Here is a 22,248-nt window from a genome sequence, read left to right as displayed (position 1 = left end):
GGGGGGAGGGGAAACTGAAAGGGAAGGGGTCCGTTTTCCCCCATAGATTCTCCAGAAACATTTACACCAAAGATTTTATTTCATATTCTAATTTTCTTCCTCATCTTCTTTCCTCCCAGAGCACTCAGGAGTTAATGCAGTTATTGGATGCAAAAGGATTTTGGTTTTTCTGTAGCTGATGAATTTCTGGCTTTTCCTGCAACCTTTGAGAGACGGAGGCTCCACCTGGCAGGTGGGTGAGAAGAATGACGGATGGAGCTTCTCCTGCTGAGGCTCCCCGGCCTCCTCTCTTTCTTCGGAGGGAGGAGGGAGTGGAGGCCATCTAGTCTGGCCCAGGCTTGCCTGTCGCCCCGGACCCCCCAACCAGCAGAGACCCCCCCTTCATCTGTTGAACTACTGAAGTTCACAGATGACACAACAGTGATCGGTCTCATTCGAGACAACGATGACGCCGCATACAGACGGGAGGTTGAACAACTAGCCTCGTGGTGCGACCGGAACAATCTGGAACTGAACACACTCAAAGCCGTAGAAATGGTGGTGGACTTTAGGAGAAACCCTCCCATCCTTCCATCTCTTACAATACTAGACAACCCAGTATCAACAGTAGAGACCTTCAAATTTCTAGGTTCTACCATATCTCAAGATCTAAAATGGACACCTAACATCAAAAACGTCATCAAAAAAGCACAACGGAGAATGTTCTTTCTGCTCCAACTCAGGAAGCTCAAACTGTCCAAGGAGCTGCTGATCCAGTTCTACAGAGGAATTACGGAGTCCGTCATCTGCACCTCCATAACTCTCTGGTTTGGCTCTGCAACCCAACAAGACAAACACAGACTTCAGAGGATCATTAGAACTGCAGAAAAAACAAAGGCTACCAACTGCCTTCCATGGAGGACCTGTCTACTGCACGAGTCACAAAGAGGGCTGGGAAAATATCTACAGACCCCTCACATCCTGGACATAAACTGTTTCAACTCCTACCCTCAAAACGACGCTATAGAGCACTGCACACCAGAACAAGTAGATGCAAGACAGTTTTTTCCCAAACGCCATCACTCTGCTAAACAAATAATTCCCTCAACCCTTGATTGATTTACTAAATCTGCACTACTATTAATCTTCTCATCGTTCCCACCACCCATCTCCTCCCACTTATCACTGCCTGACTGTAATTTTGTTGCTTGTATCCTTTCGATTTATATTGATATTGTTTCCTGATTGCTTATTTGTTCCCTGTGACTATCCTCAAGTGTTGTACTTTATGATTCTTGGCGAATGTATCTTTTCTTTTATGTACACTGAGAGCGTATGCACCAGAGACAAATTCCTTGTGTGTCCAATCACACTTGGCCAATAAAGAATTCTATTCTATTCTGTTCTGTTCTGTTCTGTTCCGTTCCGTTCCGTTCCGTTCCGTTCCGTTCCATTCCATTCCATTCCATTCTATTCTATTCTATTCTATTCTATTCCATTCCATTCCATTCCATTCCATTCCATTCCATTCTATCTATTCCATTCCATTCCATTCCATTCCATTCCATTCCATTCCATTCCATTCCATTCCATTCCATTCTATTCTATTCTATTCTATTCTATTCTAAAAGGCAAGATACATTCGTCCAGAATCACAGGGCACAACACCCAGTGACAGTCATACGGCACAAGAAGCAATCAAATCATCCTGGGAAACAATCAAAATCCATATAAATCTCAAGGAGAGAAGCAACAAAGTCAGAGTCCTGGAGTCCCAAGTGGGGAAGGGGGAACTCATCAGATTTGCAGAGGAGGCTAAGTTGGCAGGAGTAGCCACAACCCCAGAAGAGAAGCTCAGGATCCCTATGGATCTGCCACTGAGCCCCTCCCCCTCCATGCTCCTCCCCTTTTCCTCTCTTCCCTCCCATCCTTCCTCCATCAGAGCCTCCCCAGAGAGCAGGGAGGGTCTCCCCACAAAGGGTCCCAAGGGGGAGAATGTGGGTCCTTTGAGTGACATTTCTCCAACCCTCCATCGGTTTCTTTCCTGGGCTCTCCAGGGTCTCCTCGGGAGTCAGGAAGGGCCCCTTCAGCCGCTTCCAATGGGGCAGAGGACCTTGTGGCTGCCCCACCTGCAGACTCAGCCATGGGGCGGAGGAGGAGGAGGAGGGGAGTCCCTGAGCTGCCCTGAGGGAGAATGGAGGCTTGTTGCCTGCTGGATCCTGGCCAGGTCCTCAGTTCCGCTTCGGAGGAGCCCAGAGCTTCAGGCTGGGGAAGCGAAGCCCAAGCGCCTCTGCAGCTCTTGGGGGCTGGAGAAAGAAGGGCTGATCTGTGTGTGTGTGTATTTTTGTGTGTGTGTGTGTGTGTGTGGAAGAGGGAACTTGGAGAAGAGCACAATATTTGGGGGGGGGAAGCATGAAAGGGGCCCAGAGGTTCTGCCTGGGTCAGGTGAGGGAGGGAGGCCCCACAGAGGCTGCCTGGATCTGGGGCTGACTGTGTGTGAGTGGCTGTGTCAGATACACAACTGTGGGGCAGATGCTGGGGGGGACCTGGCTCTGGGCTGCTGAGGCTGGTGCTGGGCCAGGGGGGAGTTTGACCCCTCCAGCCCCCCATCCCTGGAAAGGACCCAGGCCACCTCTGGACCCCCAAAGCTCTTGAAACAGGATCCGGAATTCAGGATCTCTCTGAGCCGCCTTTGCGTAACTCACAGGAACCCAAATCTCCCCCAAAGACTAGAAAAAAAATGCTTTCTATGGATGAAGTGAAAGAGGAGAAGAAGAAACAGAAGGTTTCCTTTTGGAATAGTTTGTGGGGGGAGAGATTTCCTGACTGTGATGTTTAAAAGGCTGTAATCCTATAGTGGAGGAAATAGGATCCCTGAAGTCCCCAGGATTTCTATTAAAATTCAAGGTTATTCTATAAATTATAAATTTATTCTTCGGTTTAACATACTGTCCCTCCCTCCATCCTTCCTAAATAATCCTGAAATCTTTTACAAGGAAGAAAATCCGCTCAGATCCTCTGACACATCATATCCGTGGATATGGATTTTCTTCTTCTTCTTTTGGGAAAATGTTTCCTCCAACTCCCCTCCAGAAGAACTAAATTCATCTCAGAGGCTGACTTGGGAGTCCCAGGACTGATTCCTTTCCCCATAAAATCTCTTTTTTTCTCTCAAGATCCCTGCAGGCAAAACGTTGAGTTCCCTGGCAAAGAACAAATGGCAGGAATGGAGAATCTGCTCCTTCCTAATATAAAATGTTTCTGAGATTTATGGAGCTTAAAGGTTTATTTCAAATCACGGCAGAAATTTGGAAAGGAGGGAAAAGCTGCATTTATGTGAAAACGATATTTCTCTTCAAAAGATGTTTTGTACAAACACACGTACAAACATTGGAGGGAATTAAGGACAAAAACGCCCTCAAAATCTCCAGGGAGGAAAAACTGCCTTGAGGGTCTTTGGCTGAGAATTGGGGGGGGGGGGACGGAGGAAGAGCCGCTGCTCAGACGGGGGGGGGGAACCTCCCTGAATTCTGGGCTTGGGCCGGAAGAGAAGGGGGGATGGGGGGGTCTTGGCTGGGCTCTGGGTGGGGGGAAACTCCACTTGGGACCCTTCCTGGAGGGGAAGACCACTCCTGTCCTTGGAATCTCCCTCACTCACTTGGGATCCCACAAGATCCGGCTGGATTAGGAGGGATCACTGCAGATCCTACGTGGACTGTCAGCTGAGGGTTTTCCTGGCTTCCCTTCGGATTGGGGGGAGCGTGTGACCCCCAAGTCCTGGCTGTCTGTGGGGCTGCCCCTCCCCCCTTGTCATCCAGCGCAGCTGCTGGGGGCTCCCTCCTCCCATTCCGAGCCCCGAAGGACCCCTCGAGCTCTTCTGGACTCTCCGCAGCTCCAGCTTAGGGTCCCTCTGGGCACTCTGGGAACTCAGAGGGCATCTAGTCCGCCCCTCCAGTCCAGGCGCCCAGAGAAAGGGAGAGTGGAGGAGAATCGGGGGGGGGGCAAAAGGAAGAGGAGATTCTCCTCCGGAGCTGGCATGAAAGACCCCCCAGATTGCAGCCCCCCAAGACTGAAGGGATTCCCCTCCCCCACTTTCTCCGCTTCTCTCTCTGCGTGGAACTATCTCCTGCATCGGGCGAAGTCAAGGGAGGCTCTGCCCGGAGACCGATGACGCTGCAGAAGGGAGGATTCCCATTGGTCCTCCTGCTCTTTGAGGACTCTCCCTCTTCCGAAGTCCGAGGAAAACTCCTCCCCCCCTCCAGACCCTCCGATTCCTCCTGTGGGGCTGGGAGCGTCTTTCTCCTCCCTTTGGGGCGCTTGTGGGGAGCCTCCATGGCTTTGGCTGGGCTCCCCCTGATGCTGCTGCTGGGGGCGCTGGCCCGGATCCCCGGGAGCGAAGGGGGGCAGGAGACCCCCGGTAAGGAGGGGGCTGGGCGGGGGAGGAGGGGGCTGGGAAGGGGGAAGGAAGCCGATGGGTCCCCAGAGCCTCCAGCAGCCTCCATCTCTGCGTGGTCTCCTCCCCCTTCCTCCCCACAGCCTCCCCCCCAGGAGGACGAGAGAGGGACCCTAATCCTAACCCTCCCCCCATGTAGCCAGGCGGGGGTCGCAGCCTCTCCTGTGCCTGGGTGGGAGGGGGCTGCAGGGAAAGAGGAAGGGGAGGAAAAGCGAAAGAGGGAAACTGAGGCATTTTCAGCCCTGAGCCCCAGAAGGAAAAAGAGGCATTTGAGCAAAAGTCTTTTGGCTTCTTCAGAAACTTCCGTTTTTCTCCTGAATCTCAACTTTGAGGCTTTGGAGGTCAGGCAAGAGGGGGGCTTCTGGCCCTTCTGGGGAGCCCCTGAATTTGGGGAGAAGAGCAAGAACCCCCATAATCCCCCTGGAGGGGAGGGGGAAGGGAGGGAGAAGAAGGGGGCGGGAGACCCTCCCTTTGAGAGGCTCTTCGGGGGGGGCTGCACCGCAGGGTCTCTTTGGGGAGGGGGGAGGAATCAGGAGTCCCCCAAAGGGAGGGAGCTGGGCTGAAGATTTGGGGGAAGAAGAAAGGAGGGGAGAGACAGAGGGAAGGGGAAGACTGAAGGGGAGGACTGACGGAGGGGAAGGAGAAGTGAGGGAAGAGGATGTTGGGGGTCTTTTGTGAAGGGGGCAGGAGACCCTCCCTTTGAGAGGGGGAGAGGAAAGGGGGGTGATCCTCCACAGTCACCCAAAGGGAGGAGCTGGGCTGAAGATTGGGGGGAAGAAGAAAAGGGGGGGGAGACTGAGGGAAGGTGAGGACTGAAGGGCTGGGAGGCCCCAGGAGAGTCAGTCTAGATGTCCTCATTGTGGCCCCTCCCCAGAGCCCCTCCCAAAGGAAGAGAGAGTGGGGGGGATGGATGTTATTTTCCCTCCAGCCCCCCCCCCCCATCCTTCCTGCCCCTTGAGATCCAACCTTCCCTGCGTAGACTGAACGGGATCGCTGGACCGGTTGAGCTTCTGCCTGCCTTTTCCCACCCCTCCTCCTCTTTCCTCCCCTCCCCCCTCCAGACCCCCCAGGAAGCCTCCCTTCCTCTCTGGGACTGACAGAGTTCCCCTTCCCTCCTCCAGGGGGCGTCTTCCGCCAGTCTGTCCAAGGAAGGTCCCCGTTCCCGCCCCTTTCCCACGTGGGTCCCCCCCTCCTCTCCCAACGGCTGGGAGCGATGGGCCCTGGAGTCCTTCCTGACGGCCTTCCTCCTCCTCCCCCTCGCAGCCCATTTCTTGTACCAGGAGAAGGGCGAGTGCCGCTTCCTGAACGGGACGCAGCGGGTGAGATACCTGTACAGGCAACTCTACGACCGGCAGGAATACCTGCGCTTCGACAGCGACCTCGGGAAGTACGTGGCCGTCACGGAGTTGGGGAAGGTGGATGTGGACAGGTGGAACAGGGATGAGGTCAAGCTGCAGTACCGGAAGGCCGAAGTGGATCACTTCTGCCGGAACAACTACGAGACGTCCCAGAGGATTTCTGTGGTTGGCCGGAGAGGTGAGTTCGTGGGGGGGGAGAAGAGTTTGGGGGGGAGTGTGGGGGAGGGGACCCCCTTTTCCTTCCCTTGATTGAGACTCTCCCGGGTGAAGATTTAGTGGTTGTTTCAAAAGCAAGGATGACTCCAATTCAGTGGAAAAATCAATTCATTCATTCATGAAGAGACTTAATTGAAAGGCTTCAGGGGATTCAGGCTGCCTCCCCCTCTCTGCCCCCCCCAGCAAAGCCCCAGAGCCCCCTTGGGAGCCCTTTCCAGGAGGCCAATAAGGGGGGTCTCCCTCCCCCTCTGGGGCCTTTGGGATTTTTAGGATAAAAAAAAAAAGAATCTTCAAAGGGAATCCACGAAATCCTTTCTCTCCAGGTCTCCCTTCTCTCTATTCTTCATTCTGAGTCATTTCCACTCCGGCATCTTTTCAATCCAGGAAATAAATAAGTAAATAAATAAGTAAGTAAAATAAACGAATATATAAAATTAAATAAATAAATAAATGAAATGAAATGAAAAATTAATAAAATAAATAAGTCTCCCCAGTGCCCTCTCCTGCCCAGGAGATTTTGAGGCTGCCAAGAGGGAGGAGCGTCTGATTGGCCAGAGAGGTGACTCTGGGAGGGAGGGAGGGAGGGGGGGCTCTTCCCTGGGAGGAGGATGCCAGGACCCCCCTTTCCTTTCCTTTCCTTTCCTTTCCTTTCCTTTCCTTTCCTTTCCTTTCCTTTCCTTTCCTTTCATTCCTTTCATTCCTTGGGATCCTCCCAGATGGAGATTTTACTCATTTATTTATTTATTTATTTATTTATTCTGCACTCTCAGATGTGCAAAATCCCCCTTTTTTTCCCAGGCTCCAAACTCTCCTCCTGTCTGGAATCTGGGATCCCTTTGATCCATTCCCCCCCCAAGAAAATCCACCCAGATAAGGGTTTTTTGGGTGGGGGAGGGGGAGGGGAATCCAGCCAGGTCTCTCTCTCTCCTGCTCAATACTGGCAGTCCTCCACTTAACAACAGTTCGTTTAGTGACCGTTGAAAGTTACAACAGCAGTGGAAACAAATGACTTATGACTGTTTTTCACACTTACGACCGTTGGAGCCTCCCCAGGGTCACATGATCCAAATCCAGATGCTTGGCAACGGACTCTTCCTTGTGACGGTCACAGCATTCCAGAGTCACGTGACCCCCTTTTGCGACCTTCCGATAAGCAAAGTCCGTGGGGAAGCCGGATTCACTTAACAACCCTGTTACTCATTTAACAATTGCAGTGATTCACTTAATGACTGTGGCAAGAAAGGTCGTAACATGGGGCAACATTCATTGAACAAACGTCTCACTTAGCAACAGAAATCTTGGTCTCAATTGTGGTCCTAAGTCGAGGACTCCCTGTATCTACATATATATTTCTCTCTATCCCTGATTCATTTCTATCCTATTCAGGAACCTCCCGTCTCCCTCCCTCTTCCCACCCAGAAACCCCTCCCTCTCTTCCTCTGCCCCAGAAATGCTCTTTTTGGCACTTTGGGATAAAAAAATGTGGGTTTTTTTTAACCTGAAATAATAATAAAAAAAGAATGGAGTCTCTTCCACCTGTTATCCCCTTAATATGGATCTTTCGCTTCTTTTTCATCTTTCTTCATTCAGAGTCATTTCCAGTCCTGCAGCTTTTCAATCCAATAAAGAAAGAAATGAGTAACGGAAGCAGCCTAGAATTTGTCATCATGATTCAATGCTTAAACCGAGATGTAAAAATCCCAATAACAGGAATCCTTCTGTTCTTCCTTCCTGGGGAGGCTCCTGATTTGGGGGGAGAATCCAAAAACACCCACAAACCTTAAAACTGAATTTGGGGTCATAAGAAAGAAATTGGGCCTCCATTCAGCCCTGAAGCCTCCGATTCTTTCCTTCTCTCTTCCAGATTCCTTCAATGTTGCCTACATTTCTTTTTCTCGTTTTATTTCTTTGTCTAATAAAAATCTTCTATATTTCTATTGACTGATGGTGTTTCAGACGCCAAAAGCATTGCGCAAATCAAGGATTTTAGCTGCCCTTGTTGCCATTCGGCCTTTACAGAATAATAATAATAATAATAATAATAATAATAATAATAATAATAATAATAATAATAATAATAATTTTATTTCTATACCGCCCTTCTCCCGGAGGACTCAGGGCGGTGTACAGCCTATTAAAAGCACAAAGACAGACATCACTTAAAAATAATTAAAATTATTAAATAGTTTCGGCTCAAATTTAAAACCCCCAAAATTTAAACACCTAATTTAAAATCATTACATTGATAGTCCGGCCTGGCGGAACAGCAGGGTCTTGAGGGCACAGCGAAATTCACGGAGGTCGGAGATCTTACGCACTTCCGGGGGCAGTTCATTCCACAGGGCAGGGGCTCCCACAGAGAAGGCCCTCCCCCTGGGTGTCGCCAGCCAACATAACTTGGCCGATGGCACCCTGAGGAGATCCTCTCTGTGGGAGCGGACTGGCCGGTGGGAGGCTATCGGTGGCAGAAGTCAGTCTCGAAGGTACTCGGGTCCTATGCCAAGGTGGTAACCACCACCTTGAATCGCACCGGGAAGACCACTGGGAGCCAGTGCAGCTCGCGCAGGAGGGGTGTCACACGGGCGCAATGAGTTCCGCCATAACCACCCGCGCGGCCGCATTCTGGACCAGTTGGAGCTTCCGAGTGCTCTTCAAGGGGAGCCCCATGTAGAGAGCATTACAATAGTCCAGCCGGGAGGTGACAAGGGCATGGGTGACTGTGAGTAAGGCGTCCCTGTCCAAAAAGGGCCGCAACTGGAGGATCAGGCGAACCTGATAAAAAGCCCCCCTGGCCATCATCACTTAAGAACTGGTTAAGTTTAATGTTCCCATTGTGACTCCAGAGATTCTCCAAAAATAACGTCTCACCATAGAATCCAATTAGATCTTTCTTCCATAAGAGGAAAACCTCCAGATCCTAAGAGAGAAGAGCCTCTTGGAGCATTTGCTCCTTCTTGGAGATTATTCAATATTTTCTGGGAACCTGCAGAGACTTTGCTCTCCACATAGTCAGTCAGGAGGCAAAACTCATTTTCACTCCTAAATTCTTCCCTGCGAAACCTGGGAGGATTTTCACCTGCCACATAAAATGCATTTGGAAATGTTTTTAATACCAAACAGGATATTTTCTTGGAGATAATAATATTCAATATTATTCAATAATATTCAAATAATATAATTTGTTTCTGGACAATTTTTTAAAAAAAATTCCCCTACAAACAGCACAACATTATTGTCATCTGGTATAATATTTGAAATAATTCTCATTCCAATAATATTTAATATAGAGATTTCACCACTTTTATTCATTTATCTACTGATTTTTGATAACCTCCGAAGTGCCCCAAGTGCCAATTGTGTTGGTGTTGTGAGTCTGTCTCTTTTGTGGGCTTCTCAGGGCCTCCCTCCCTCCTCCCTCCTTTTGGGGGTCTCTGGGGGGATTTTCCCTTCAGGGAAAGGAGCTTCATTTATTTATTTATTTATTTATTTATTTATTTATTTATTTATTTATTTATTTATTTATTTATTTATTATTCAAACTTCTATACTGCCCTTCTCCTTTCGGACTCAAGGCGGTGAACAGCCAAAATAAAAACATTTATACATAACATTACAATTAAAAATAGATTTAAAATAATTAATAAATTTGGCCCATAATTTAAAACTTGTCAATTTAAAATCAGTATCAAAATTTTAAAACCAACCCTAAAATCAACTGCCCAAAGACTCCAAAGCCCATGCTCCCCTCCTCTTTTCCTCCCTCCCCTCCTTCCTTCCTCCCTGCCTGGTTCAGGGACAGGACCAAAATTTCTGTCTGGATAGTTTGTGAAAAACCTTTAGCTCCTCACAAGCTTCATCCATATAAATAGAATGCATTTTTATTATAAATCCAAAATGGTGATCCTGAATTTCATTGTGATTCATATAATTTCTTCTTCATCAAAAGTATTATTTTTACTTCCATGAAAATACTTCAGACAAGAGGCCAATAATTCTCTTCTTTATTAAAAGAACAGGAATATTTATTAAATTACGTGTATTTAAAGCCAATTGTTGGTGCAGCTCCAGTTTAGGAGACCTGAAATCACAGGATGTTTCTTGAGTCTCTTTGGGGGAATTTTCATGATGTGGGGCAGCTAAAATGTACTTTGTCCTCCTGCTGTTTTAAATCAAGAGGTCTCTATTTGTCTATTAAACTGGATTCCTGGAAGGGCCGAGGGAGAAAGTTGTGTCCCTTGGTAGGTATTTAAAAGGAAAAAAAAAAAATCTGATCCAATTAAAATCTCCAGCAACTCCCATCTAGCCAAATTGGAAGCCCAAAATCTTCACACTGCAGTCTTGTAAATAAGGAGGTTTGGGATGGGCTATAAAAATAAAAATATAAAAATACCAAATTGCAGCTTTAAAATCTGATCCTTCCATTTTCTTGCTAAAAGACTTTTTTTCTCATCCAAAATTTGCATTTCCTGTTGAAAAAAAAAGGCCATTTTCAGTTTGTAAAGCCTCTGCCTTCTTTTAGCAATTCCACAAAGGCCTTTAATGTCCCAAGAGGCAAATGGGATTTTCCTGAAAAAAGAAAACAATTCACACCTGAAATGTTGCTGTTTCTCTGCCTGGAAACCTGACCAGATCCCAGGTTGGAATTACAAATAACCATTTAAAAATGGGTTCTTCTTAAGCATTATAGAATTTACTGTTAATAAGAAAATCCCTCAACAGAAAAAATAAATGGTTAGCAAAGGACTCTGGGCTGGAATGGATCTATTGTCAACTCTCTTGGGGGGCTCATCCAGACTAAACCCCCCCCATTAATCCATCCAAGAGTTGGGCCAGTTGGAGCATTTGCTGAAGGAGGAGCTCAAGATCCAAGATCCCCTCTGGATCCCTTCCCCACTCCCTGCCCCCCTCATCCAGGGCAGAAGCTTCCCTCCGGGAGTCAGAGGGACCCCTCCCCACCTCCTTCCCCAGGAATGGCCGGTTCCTGCGGCTGGGAAGGAGGCCGGCTGGGTGCAGGCAGAGCCTGGTCTGGGGAGGGTCTCCCTCTGAATCCCCCCAAAGCCCTCCCAGGAAGGATCCTCAAGAGAGATCATGAGATCCCCCAAAACCTCTTCTGCCCTTCTTGCTCTGAAGGGGGGATTCGGGGTCTCTCATCTTCAATGGGGGAGAAACTTTTCCTTCAGGGGATTCTGGCAGTTGTGGGGAGCAAAGGGCTGCCCCCCATTGGGCTCCTTTGCTCTGTCCTTCAAAATGCCTCTTTCTGTTGAGGCTGCCTAAAATTGGGAGGTTTTGCCGCCACATCACATTTTGCACTTTTCCCCCTGAAATCTTCTGCTGATTTTTTTGTTTATTTCTGCATCTTGTGGCTCCTAAAGGGAGAAAAGGGAAAGTGGAAGGAGAAATTTTCTCTCTCCAAATAAAACTTTTTGAAAAGTGATTGAAACACCGAAGAAAAATGGGACAAAGATCTTCTCTTCTCTTCTCTTCTCTTCTCTTCTCTTCTCTTCTCTTCTCTTCTCTTCTCTTCTCTTCTCTTCTCTTCTCTTCTCTTCTCTCCTCTCCTCTCCTCTCCTCTCCTCTCCTCTCCTCTCCTCTCCTCTCCTCTTTCCTCTCTCTCTCTTTCTTTTTCTTTCTTTCTTTGGCAATCTTGCTTGATCACCTTCAGGGCTGCTCAGAGGCATTTGGCTCCGTCCTCTCTCCTCTCCTCTATAACCTCCGCATGAAGCCGCTGGGTGAGGCCATCCGTCACCAGGGCTGGAGGTCTCCTCCGTCTGCTGATGTGATAAGGTTTCATCTCCACCTCTGGGGACCCAGGAGATGCTGAGGCTGCCCCCTCGAGGGGCCTGGAGGCTGTGGGGGGAGGGGCTGAATGGGGGGTTAGGGGCTTCAGCTGAACCCTGGAAAGGCCAAAGGGCTTTGGGTGTTGGGAGCCCCAAGATGGGGGACTTTAACCAAGTTCCTTCTGGGTGGAGCTGCATTGTCCCAGAGACCCAGTTGGCAATTCTGGAGATTCTCCTGGACTCCCGGAGAGCAGGTGGCAGTCACGGCTAGGAGAGTGTCTGTAAGACTTTGGGTTAGTTGTGGCCACTTTGGCAAATAAATTTAATAAATAACTAAATTTACTAAACAAACAAACAAATGTTGTGGTATTGCACCTAATTAAAAATCTGATTTCATTTTCAAGGAGATCCCAAGAATCATCCGACTCGTGCTGCGTCTGCCCTTTCCGTCTTCTGCGTTATTTCTTTCCTGTTGTGTCTCTCATGTGCCTCCTTCTCCTCCTTCCCTCCAGCCAAGCCCACCGTCTCCATCTCCCCCACCAAGATGGAGCCCTCTTCCCCCAACACCATCCTCCTCTGCACCGCGACCGGCTTTTACCCCGTGGAGATCGAGGTCCAGTGGCTGAAGAACGGGCGGCCGGAGGAGGAGGGCGTGGCCTTTGGGGAGGAGCTCCAGAACGGAGACTGGACCTATCAGCTCCAGGTGATGCTGGAGACCCAGCCCCAACGGGGGGATGTCTACACTTGCAAGGTGGGGCACGCCAGCCTGGAGGTCCCCATCACCGTCCAGTGGGGTAAGCCCCTCCCTCCCTCCCCTCCTGGTCTGGGAACTCCCATCCTGCCCTGAGAAGGGGGAGAGACCCTCCCTGTGGGGGGAGTCGGAATGGACCCTCCTGGGGGAAGGTGGGCCTGATCCTCCTGCTCAGGTGAGGCTCCTTCTCCTTCCCCAGAGCCCCGTTCCTCCAGCTCTGCCAGAAGCAAACTCTGGACGGGGATCATGGGGGCCGTGATAGGAGTGGCCTTCCTGGCTGTGGGGCTCTTCTCCTACCTGAAGAGCAAGAAAGGTGAGTCTGGGGGGCTGGAGGGGAGGCTGTGGGGAGGGGACCATCTGGGGGAGGCCTCTCCTCAAGCTTAGCAGGTGGCCAAGAGGGGCCCCTTGAGGAATGTTTATGGGAACTTCTGTTCCTCAAGCGGTTATTATTAAGGGAAGATCCTGCAAACTATTATGGGCTATCGATGGGGAGGGGGTCCCGCTGAGTCCTCCAGCCCATGAAGGGTCCTGATTGGGTCTTTTTCTCCTTCCAGCAACTCCCATCCAACCTCCTGCAGGTGAGTTTCTCCTCTTCTTCCCTCATCTCAACCCCTCCTAAGAGTTATAGGTGGCTTTTAAAATTCCTTAATTGTTCCTTTAAAAAAAAAAAAAAAAAAAAAACTTGCCTGAACAATATCTCCTTGTTGTGGATAGAGCAGTTTTTTGGATTTTGGGCGTTTCTTTACAGAGACCTGAAAAAGTATCGCAATCAAAAACAAAAGCACACACAAATGCTAAAATCTTGCCCAGAATTTTTCCATGTTTTGGGAAATTGCCAAAGGAAAGGGAAGGGAAGGGAAGGGAAGGGAAGGGAAGGGAAGGGAAGGGAAGGGAAGGGAAGGGAAGGGAAGGAAGGGGTCATTCCTTCCCATTCTTCCCTTGGGGAGGGAGCACCCCAGGTTTAAATTCCCCCACGTATTTTGTAAGCAACCCACCCATTCTGTTAGGCTCACTGTGGAGGGGGGTTCCTGAGGCTATTCAGGCATGAGGAAAATTCCACCCTATGGCTATTTTAAAAGGGGTGACACCAGGGGTGAAATGCTCCCAGTTCGGACCGGATCGCCCAGTCCAGTAGCGATAGTGGCGGGTGGTTCGGTGAACCAGTAGCAAAAATCCCTGCCCCCCCCCAATGCCCAGCTGAGCCGCATGATCATCAGAGGCTTTTTTTTTTTTACTTTAAAAGCATTTTTTCTACAACCTCTTCCGCCAAAAAAATGCTTTTAAAAGTAAAAAAAAAAGCCTCTCAAAAAAGCCACGGCTCAGCTGGGATCATCAGAGGCTTTTCAAAGCATTTTTTGACAACCTCTTTGGTCAAAGAGGTTGTAGTAAAAAATGCTTTGAAAAGTTTTTTTAAAAAAGTTGGCCATGCCCACCCAGTCATATTACCCCCACCACCAAGCCACGCCCACAGAACCGGTAGTAACAAATTTTACATTTCACCTCATGCTACTATGCACTGCAGTATTGTAGGTCACTTCAGCAAATGGCAGGAGATCTGCCCAGCTAAATTGCTGATAATGAACTTAGCATCTCAGGTATTGTTCTGTCATTGCGTTCGCTCGTTCTATACCTCCGTTCGTACTCGGGTGGGAGGTGGAGCTAAGTCCTTGAGATGACCCTATCAACTTAATGAACTCCCTCCAAAACTTCTCCCTGAACTGCACCCCACCCTCCGGTCCGAGAGGATCCTTCTTGGCACCCCATACAGACTCCTTTGGGTTCATTAGTTGAAACCTTGACAGGCTCTTCTTCCTGACCCCCCTTCTCCTTGTGAGAATTCACACAATTTCTGGCCCAGTGACCTCAGGCTCCCAACTTTACTGCCACCCCCATCGTAGCCCCATCTTCTTTGTTCATATGAAACGCTGCAGGGAGGCAGGGGGGAGAGAGGTGGGGGAGAGAGAGAGGGTCTCCCCTCTTGATTAACCCTCTAATTAAGACAATTAGAGAAAATTCCAGAAGCCCCTGGAGATGAAATGGGGAGGAATCCCAACCTTTTCCTCCCTGAGATGAGTGACTTCTCCCTCAATCTGTCCCTGCCTATCAACCACACCCCTGCGTTGTGGGTCGGCCTTGGGGTTAGGGGCTGAAAGGGAAGTAAAATATGTTTTTACCCTAAAGGTTTCTCTTCATAGTTTTCTTCCCCATTTCTTTTTCTACAGCACTGATGAATTAATCCTGCTCTCTGATGCAAAAGGATATATTTTCTTTAGTCAAATGATGACTCTGTCAGGTTTCGGTGTCGTCTCAAATAAATTGCATTTCCAAACAGTCTTTGATGAAATCTTTCATTTATTAAGCACGACAATCTGTTCCCGACTACATCGTAGCCAACACTGACTTCCTGACCCCAAACCTTCCCTTTCTGTTCCCCAATTCTCTGCGTCTCATTGGCCATCTTCCAAATCACTCTCCCCATATCTACTACTTCAGCTCCCAGGAATGTCCCCCCCTCCCATCCCATCTCCTAGGGGATATTATCTTCAGGGAAAATAAGTAGGTGAAAAGTCAAGCGTCCTCTTGCCAGCTGCCCCCTCTTCTCCTTATGTCAGCACTGGAACGAATGTAGTTTGGAGTGCTGACAGACTCTTTGTCCTGTTTGCAACCTCTGAGAAATGGAGGCTGAAAGTGGCAGGTTGGGGGAGGGGAGGAGAATGGCAGTCTGGACCTTCTCCTGCTGAGACTGCCCCCCCCCGCTTCCTTTCAGGTCCTCTCTTTCTTGGGAGGGAGGGGTGGAGACCATCTAGACCAGGCGTGTCAAACTCAAGGCCTGTGGGCCAGATCCTAGGCATTGGGTTAGCATTGCTCCAGCCTGGGCCACCCCATCCTAGCAGGCATGCATGCATACAGGAGGCGGTGGGCAAGGCTGGGCACAGAGGCTAGAGACTAGGCGAAGAGGCTGGGCAGGGCGAGGCCAACAACCTGTAGCTGTTGCCGGGCAGAGTTAAATATATTGGCCAGTCTCCATGCACTTGTCATAAGTGCATGTGCACAGGAGGAGGCGGGTGTGCACGGGCACTTGTGGCAAGTGCATGGAGACTGGGTTCTACACTTCACTCTGCCCAGAAACAGCTACAGGTTGTTGCCCTTGCCCCACCCAGCCTCTTTGCCCAGCCTCACCCCGTGGTGGCACCAGCAGCAGCCTTGAGGAGAAGGTAAATGGATGTCCTCTCGGGGAAGCAGGGCTGGGCTGGGCTGTGGGATCCCGGTGCTCGAGACTGGATTGTCCTGAGTCAGCCACACCCAGGGAGTGGCATCAAGCTGGCCACGCCCGGCCAGACCCCCGAGGTCAACCACAGCCCTCCCCAATCAAGTTGGACACCCCTGATCTAGACTGACCCCGGGGACTCTGGCTCTGCCTGTCACCCCGGATCCCTCATCTCTCCTGGCTTTGGATGCACAGCAGCTTCATCTACATTATTCTTCCTCCAAGTCACTTTCCTTTGTTTTGCTATAGAAGAATAAACATTATAGGAAAAGCCTGGAATTCCTCCTTCCTCCCTCCTCCTTCTCTTCTTTCCTGCATCCTCAGGAGGGTCCCCCCTTCTCTTCCCACTGTCCCCAGATTGAGGCCTCCCCTGCCTCTGGATCGACCATCCCGGCTGCTTTGGGTCTGAAGGCAGGACTGGTTCAGGGGGAGGGTGGGCAGATCCCAGGCTGGGGAATGTTGTGGCTCCGTTGCCTGAGCCTGGGCTATCAACAGATGCAGACTCTGAGAGTGAGGGAGAGGAGTTGGCAAGGCCTCCCTCTCCAGGACCATCCTCTCTGGCAATGCCTCTGGAGGACACTGAAGGCCAAGATATAGGCCCAGAGCCAAGCACGTCCCCGCAGCCACAGGTGGACAGCGACGAAGGAGCTAAGTGCTGGCTAGATCCTCGACAGCGGCGCAGGGAGAAGCGTGCGCAACAGAGGGGAAGGCATGCCAGAGATTAGCTGAGTCACTGGACCACACCCCACAGGGTATAAATGTGGGTGTGCTGGCCGGTTCAGTTTGTGATGAGCAAAAACTAGAAATAATCCATGATCTTTGCTTTACTGGACTTCTCCCTGCCTTGTCGGACTGCATTTGGACTAATCCTTGTATTGCTGAAACTTTGCCTGCTTTATCGGAATGCTTGCAGTCTAATCTTTGTTTTGTGTGAGTAAAGTCTGAATTGGCAGCTAGCCACTGGGTTGCTGCCAGCTTTATCTTCAAAGACTTTGTCGTGTGGCTTATTAACTCCGGGCCGTCTGTGGGGGTGCGTGTGTGGGACGGGGACAGAACAGGGTAGGGGCAGGGGTGAGAATCCCCCCTTCCTCCTCAATTTCTCCAAGTCCTGCCAGATGGAGGGGACCCTCAGAGGTGCTGGAGTTCTGCTTCCCCCGGAGAGCCTCTCCCGTTGCTTTCACTTCTCGGGAGTCGGGAAGGGCCCCTTCAACCACTTCCAGTGGGGCCCAGGACCAAGGGGCTACCCCACCTGGAGACTCAGCAATGGAGTAGAGCAGGTCAGTCCCTGAGCTTCCCTGATGAAGAATTGAGGCTTCTTGCCTGCTGGATCATGGCCACTTTCCTGGATCCGCTTTGGAGGAGCCCAACACTTGAGGCTGGGGGCGAGGGAGAAGCGAATCCCAAGCGCTTCTGCAGCTGTTGGAGTTTGTAGAAAGAAACTCTGTGTGTGTGTATGAGACAACCCACCCCGAAGTCCTGGCTGTGGGGCTGCCCTTCCAGTGGTGGGATTCAAATAATTTAACAACCGGTTCTGTTCCTTAATGACCATTTTAAGTATTAAAAAAAACAATATTAAGTCTTATTTTCGGGGCAAAAATTTTAATGCCTATATAAACTGTGTGTTGTTTGGGTACAGTTCATTTGAGCAATAGTCATCATAATAGTATTCATAATATTAGTAATAATCCAGTGGTGAAATCCAAATTTTTTTACTACCGGTTCTGTGGGCGTGGCTTGGTGGGCGTGTCAGGGGAAGGATACTGCAAAATCCCCATTCCTTCCTCACTCCTGGGAGAAGGATATTGCAAAATCTCCATTCCCACCCAACTTTGGGGCCAGCCAGAGGTGGTATTTGCCGGTTCTCTGAACTACTCAAAATTTCCACTACCGGTTCTCCAGAATCTGCTGGATTTCACCCCTGTAATAATCATATCGCAGTAATGCCTCATCATAACATTAATAATAAACATATAATAAGAGTAGTGCTTAATTATACATTTGATAAACCGTTTTTACAAAATTAGTCATTCTCTTGTATTTTTAAAGAAATCTAACTTCTGTTTCTACTTGTTAACCATTGATAAAATGAATCCCAAATTAAGAAATATTCAGTGTCTTCCTTGTCTTTAATTTTAAGTGTTAGTCTGTTCATTTCTGCACATTCTAATATTTTTAATTGCATTCTCTTCTGTAGGAATCTCAATGCTCTTCCTGTGTTGCGCAAATGCAATTCTAGTCGCTGTCAATACATCTAATATTAAGTACATATCTCCTTTAGTTTATTTTTCTGGTATGATACCCAACAAGGACAGTACAAATCTTATTATCTGTGTTAAAGTTGTAGAGAATAGCACATTTAACAGTATCAGAATGATGATGATGGTATATGTTTTATATAGTTTGTCCCCAATTCAAGCTTTATCATTTAACTCTTTGGTGCAGAGACATTGGGCTCTTCCTTACAGCTGAATTAAACTCCTATTCACTACTGCTTGAACTAACAGGAAAGTATCCCAACTTTAAAATGTATTAGTCCAGTGCCAATCTATTCCACTATAGAAATGAAGCTGATGACCAACATTATTTTTACTAACAATTTTAGTGTCAAATTAAGGAGACATTGTAGCAAAGGAAGCCATGTTAGTCTATAGCGAGGTCGGCAACCGGGGGCTCTGTAGCTCGACCCCTCTGCTGCAGCTCCCTGCTGAACCGGCAAACGTCTGCAGTTCGGGGAACCGGCTGATCCCACTACTGGGTGGCCCTGCCCCTCTCCACTCCCAGTCCCTCCTCGCCTGGCTTGAGAAGGTGAGGCATTGGTGCTAGGCATTATTGGTGCAGTTGCTTCTTCTGGCCCTTGTTGGTGCGGTCGCTCAGGTAAAGTAGCTCAGGGCAGTGGGAAAAGTGCGCTGGCCCTGCCAAAGCTCGCACACTCACCCCAGGGGTCAGGCTTGGAGAAAGCCGGAGCACCCTCACTAAAGATGCTCACCTGTCAGTCGGTCAACCCGCCCGCCCTGCATACTTGCTGTACTTAGGTCAAGCCCGGCCGCTCACTTGAGGAGGGTCTCCCCACTTGTGCGCGCCCTACCGACCCCGCCACAGCTGGCCAGGGAGTCACATGAGGAGAAGGAGGAGGAGGGTTGTCATTGGGGAAGCCTCCACTGCAGCTTGCGCTCACTCCTCAGCCAGCCTGAAAAGTTGCCAAGAAGAAAGAAAAGGAGTAGCAAAGAGCCCCAAAGGAGAGCTTGCCGGGTCGGCCCAGCCTCGGCTTTCCGAGAGAGACAGAGAAGACACACACATACACACACACACACACACACACACACACACACACACACAGAGAGAGAGAGAGAGAGACAGAGAGAAACAGAGACCGAGGCAGAGGAGAGAGACCAAGAGAAAGAAAAAGAGAGGGAGAGAGAGAGAAAGAGGAGAAAGAGAGGGAGGGAGGGAGTCAGGGTTCCAAGAAATGACCCCATTTCAAAACAGAACTCTGAGGCAGATTCTCAAAGAACAGTTTTTAATTTAGAGACATCATCTTGGCAGCAACTGGTGAAAAGCCAACTCTGTATCAGTTTTGGAAGACAATTTTCTTTTTGCTTCTAAACTGCCACATATTTTAGCTGGGGAAGTTGGGAGGGGGTTGTTGTTGGAGCGGTAGAAAGTTAGTCATAACAACATTTCCTACTCAAGGACTTCTGCTGTGTCTGATGCAGGCTGCATGAAGATTGTATCCGGTGGAGTGTGTAGAGTTGATTGGACAATGTGATGAACTTGTGGGTGTGGGGCAGGGCTGTGAACTGTCAGCTGGGTGTGGAAAACCAGGAAGCTTTCAGATCTGGGTTTTCCCAGACGTGCCAACATGACATCTCTAATAAATTGGAACTTTGAGGAACCTCAGGCCTCGGAGCTTTATTTTGTGTGGGGTGTTCCTTGGAACCCTGACACTCTGAGCTTCCTCAGGCTTTCCACCTAGATAAAAGTGAAAGTTTCACTTTCTCACAACAATAAATCACATTATAAATCACCAGGCACTGGCTGGTTACCTGGCAACTCCTTCCTCCACCTCCAGCCAGCTGGCAGTTGGAATGTCCTTGTCCTAGGAATGAATTACTAGTAGTTTGTTTTAGTTACAACACCCCACTCCTCAGCTCCAAGCTTCTTGAGGCCTGAAATAAAATGAAAGAACCCCTAATAGAACTACAGAAAAGGAAAAAGAAAACTCCCATAGTTTTCCAGAACAGTTTCAGAGTTGACAGAGAGACAGACAGAGAAAGAGGGAAAGAGGAGAAAGAAAGAGAAAAGAGAGACAGACAGACAGAGAGGGAGGGAGAGAGAGATAAAGAGGGAGGGAGGGAGAGAGAGAGAGAGAGAGAGAAAAGATGAAGAACAAATACGAGGCTGGGTCTGGCAAGAGGTGACTGGGAAGGGAGGGGTGAGGTGGGGCCAGGCGGGGCAAATAAAAACAACTGGTTCTCTGCCCTAATGACCAGCTGGGTAGGCGTGGCTGGGGGTGTGTCAAATGACTGGGTGGGACTGAGTGACTTTGAGATGGCCACGCCCACCTAGTCACACCGGTTGTTAAATATTTGGCTCCCGGTGTTTTCGTTTCTGTAGGAAACGGGTACAAATGGCTCTTTTGAGTGTTTAAAATTGCAGATCCCTGGGCTCTGTCAACAACGACTGATGACGAAGAAAGTAATGAGATGGGTTTTATCAGGAAAAGTGGGAAATAATATCAGAGGATACCTTTAGGCTTTGTTATTAGCTGGAATGAGACAAAGATCAGATACAAGGACACTGCATAAAAACAGCAGTTAAAGATAGTCCTTGATTTATAACCACAATTGAGCCCAACATTTCTGTTGTTAGGTGAGACGTTTATTAAGTGAATGTTGCCCCATTTTACGACCTTTCTCACCACAGTTGTTAAGTGAATCACTGCAGTTAAGTTTGTACCACGGTTGTTAAGTGAATCTGGCTTCCCCATGGATTTTGCTTGTGGAAAGGTTGCAAAAGGCAATCACATGACCTTGGGACACAGCAACGGCCATAAATCCGAACCATTTGCCAAGTGTCTGGATTTTGATCACATTATCATGGGATGCTACAAAGGTCATAAATGTAAATAATTGTCATAAGTCACTTTTCTCAGTGACACTGTTGTAACTTTGAACAGTCACTAAATCAATTGTTGTAAATCGGGGACTTATCTGTACTATCCTCCATTCTGTGCCAGCTCCATCCTCATGCTTTGCAATTGTCTTTTTGGTGACAGAGAAATCATTCTTCAAACTTTTCACTTTTGTCTTTTTTTTTCTTTAAAAAAAGTGACCCCCAAACCCTGCAAGTGGGGGTCACTCCGGGATCGAAGGCACCAGGTTAGAAGGGAGGTGGAGTACAATGAGAGATTATGCAAATCCTGCAGGAATGATGTAAGCGGGATCAAGTTGATCTCTGAATTCACTTCTAACTCGTCTGGAGAGTCAGAGTGACATCACAGAGGCTCCTAGTCCTTGAAGACCTGGAGAGGGATTAGCTGAAGGAAGGGGCTGCTTCTGCCCATCCTCCTCCTCCTCTATAATTCCTATGTAGACATGAAGGGGGGGGAGGTAGAGAAAAAAAAGGCTGGCTAGGTGAAAGAAAACAGCTGCAGCAGCTGTTAGATGGGGGATGAAGTAATTCTCCTGGCTGTTTCTTTGCCCTCTCGCTTCTTCTTGCCTCTCCTTTTGTTTCCAAATCCTTGTTTTGGACTTTTGGAGAGGGATTTTTCCACCATGCCTGAAAACCAGGCGTCTTCTCATCCGAAGAAGCGCAAGGAGAAAAACCAGAAAGTCCAGCTGCCTCTTGAAAAAGCACCTTTGGGACATAGAGGTGATACTGTTCTCCTGCATTCAGGTGAACCCAGATCCTGTCCAGCTCAGGAAAAATAATGCTCCCTATTGAAGGATACTTAGCCTTTTCTCAGAAGTTCCTTTGTGCACAAGTGCGGAGAGCCTGCGTTTCCATCATCTGTAACACCTTGAGAAATACAGATATTGGTCCCATTTTATAGATAGGAAAGTGAAGCTGGGAGAGAGACCATCGTGTGTGAAATTTAAAACTAAATCAGTTCTTCTTCCTTGAGGATATAGTATCTATTTCAATATGTCCGAAACGACCCCCCCCCCCCCACTTTCTCCGCTCCTCTCTCTGCGCCCAACTCTCTCCTCCAACTCAAGGGAGACTCTGCCCGGAGACCGATGACGCGGCAGAAGGGAGAACTCCCATTGGCCCTTTTGCTCCTCCTGGCCTCTCCCAATCCCGAGGCTCGCGGAGACCGCTTCCTCCCCCCCATCCAGACCCCGCCCCTGATTCCTCCTCTGGGGCTGCAGCATCGGCTTCTAGATTGGAGCCTTTTCCTCGGACTTTGGACCAATGGGAATCCTCGCTGCTCCAGCGTCAGCGGT

At 49.0% G+C, this 22,248-nt stretch overlaps 1 protein-coding gene across 2 annotated transcripts; it reads left to right on the top strand.

Moving 5' to 3' along the window:
- Nucleotides 1-4,146: 4,146 nt before the first annotated feature.
- LOC139311637 (rano class II histocompatibility antigen, A beta chain-like) lies at nt 4,147-14,841 on the top strand. 2 transcript variants are annotated; one of them, XM_070936121.1, is made up of 6 exons: nt 4,147-4,396; nt 5,696-5,968; nt 12,296-12,577; nt 12,734-12,847; nt 13,089-13,112; nt 14,757-14,841. In XM_070936121.1, exons 1-6 carry the CDS (start codon nt 4,147-4,149, stop codon nt 14,768-14,770), a joined length of 957 nt encoding a protein of 318 aa, XP_070792222.1. In that variant the 3' UTR covers nt 14,771-14,841. The 2 variants fall into 2 exon arrangements, with proteins under 2 accessions (XP_070792222.1, XP_070792221.1); XM_070936120.1 differs by lacking the exon at nt 14,757-14,841 and having other exon boundaries at nt 13,089-13,153.
- Nucleotides 14,842-22,248: the final 7,407 nt, after the last annotated feature.

Source organism: Pituophis catenifer, unplaced genomic scaffold (assembly GCF_029215685.1).
Source record: "Pituophis catenifer annectens isolate HBS135680 unplaced genomic scaffold, rPitCat1.0.hap2 SCAF_2, whole genome shotgun sequence".
NCBI classification, from domain to species: domain Eukaryota; kingdom Metazoa; phylum Chordata; class Lepidosauria; order Squamata; family Colubridae; genus Pituophis; species Pituophis catenifer.
Note: the sequence above shows the minus strand (reverse complement) of the source record. Positions and strands in the feature narration are given on the sequence as shown.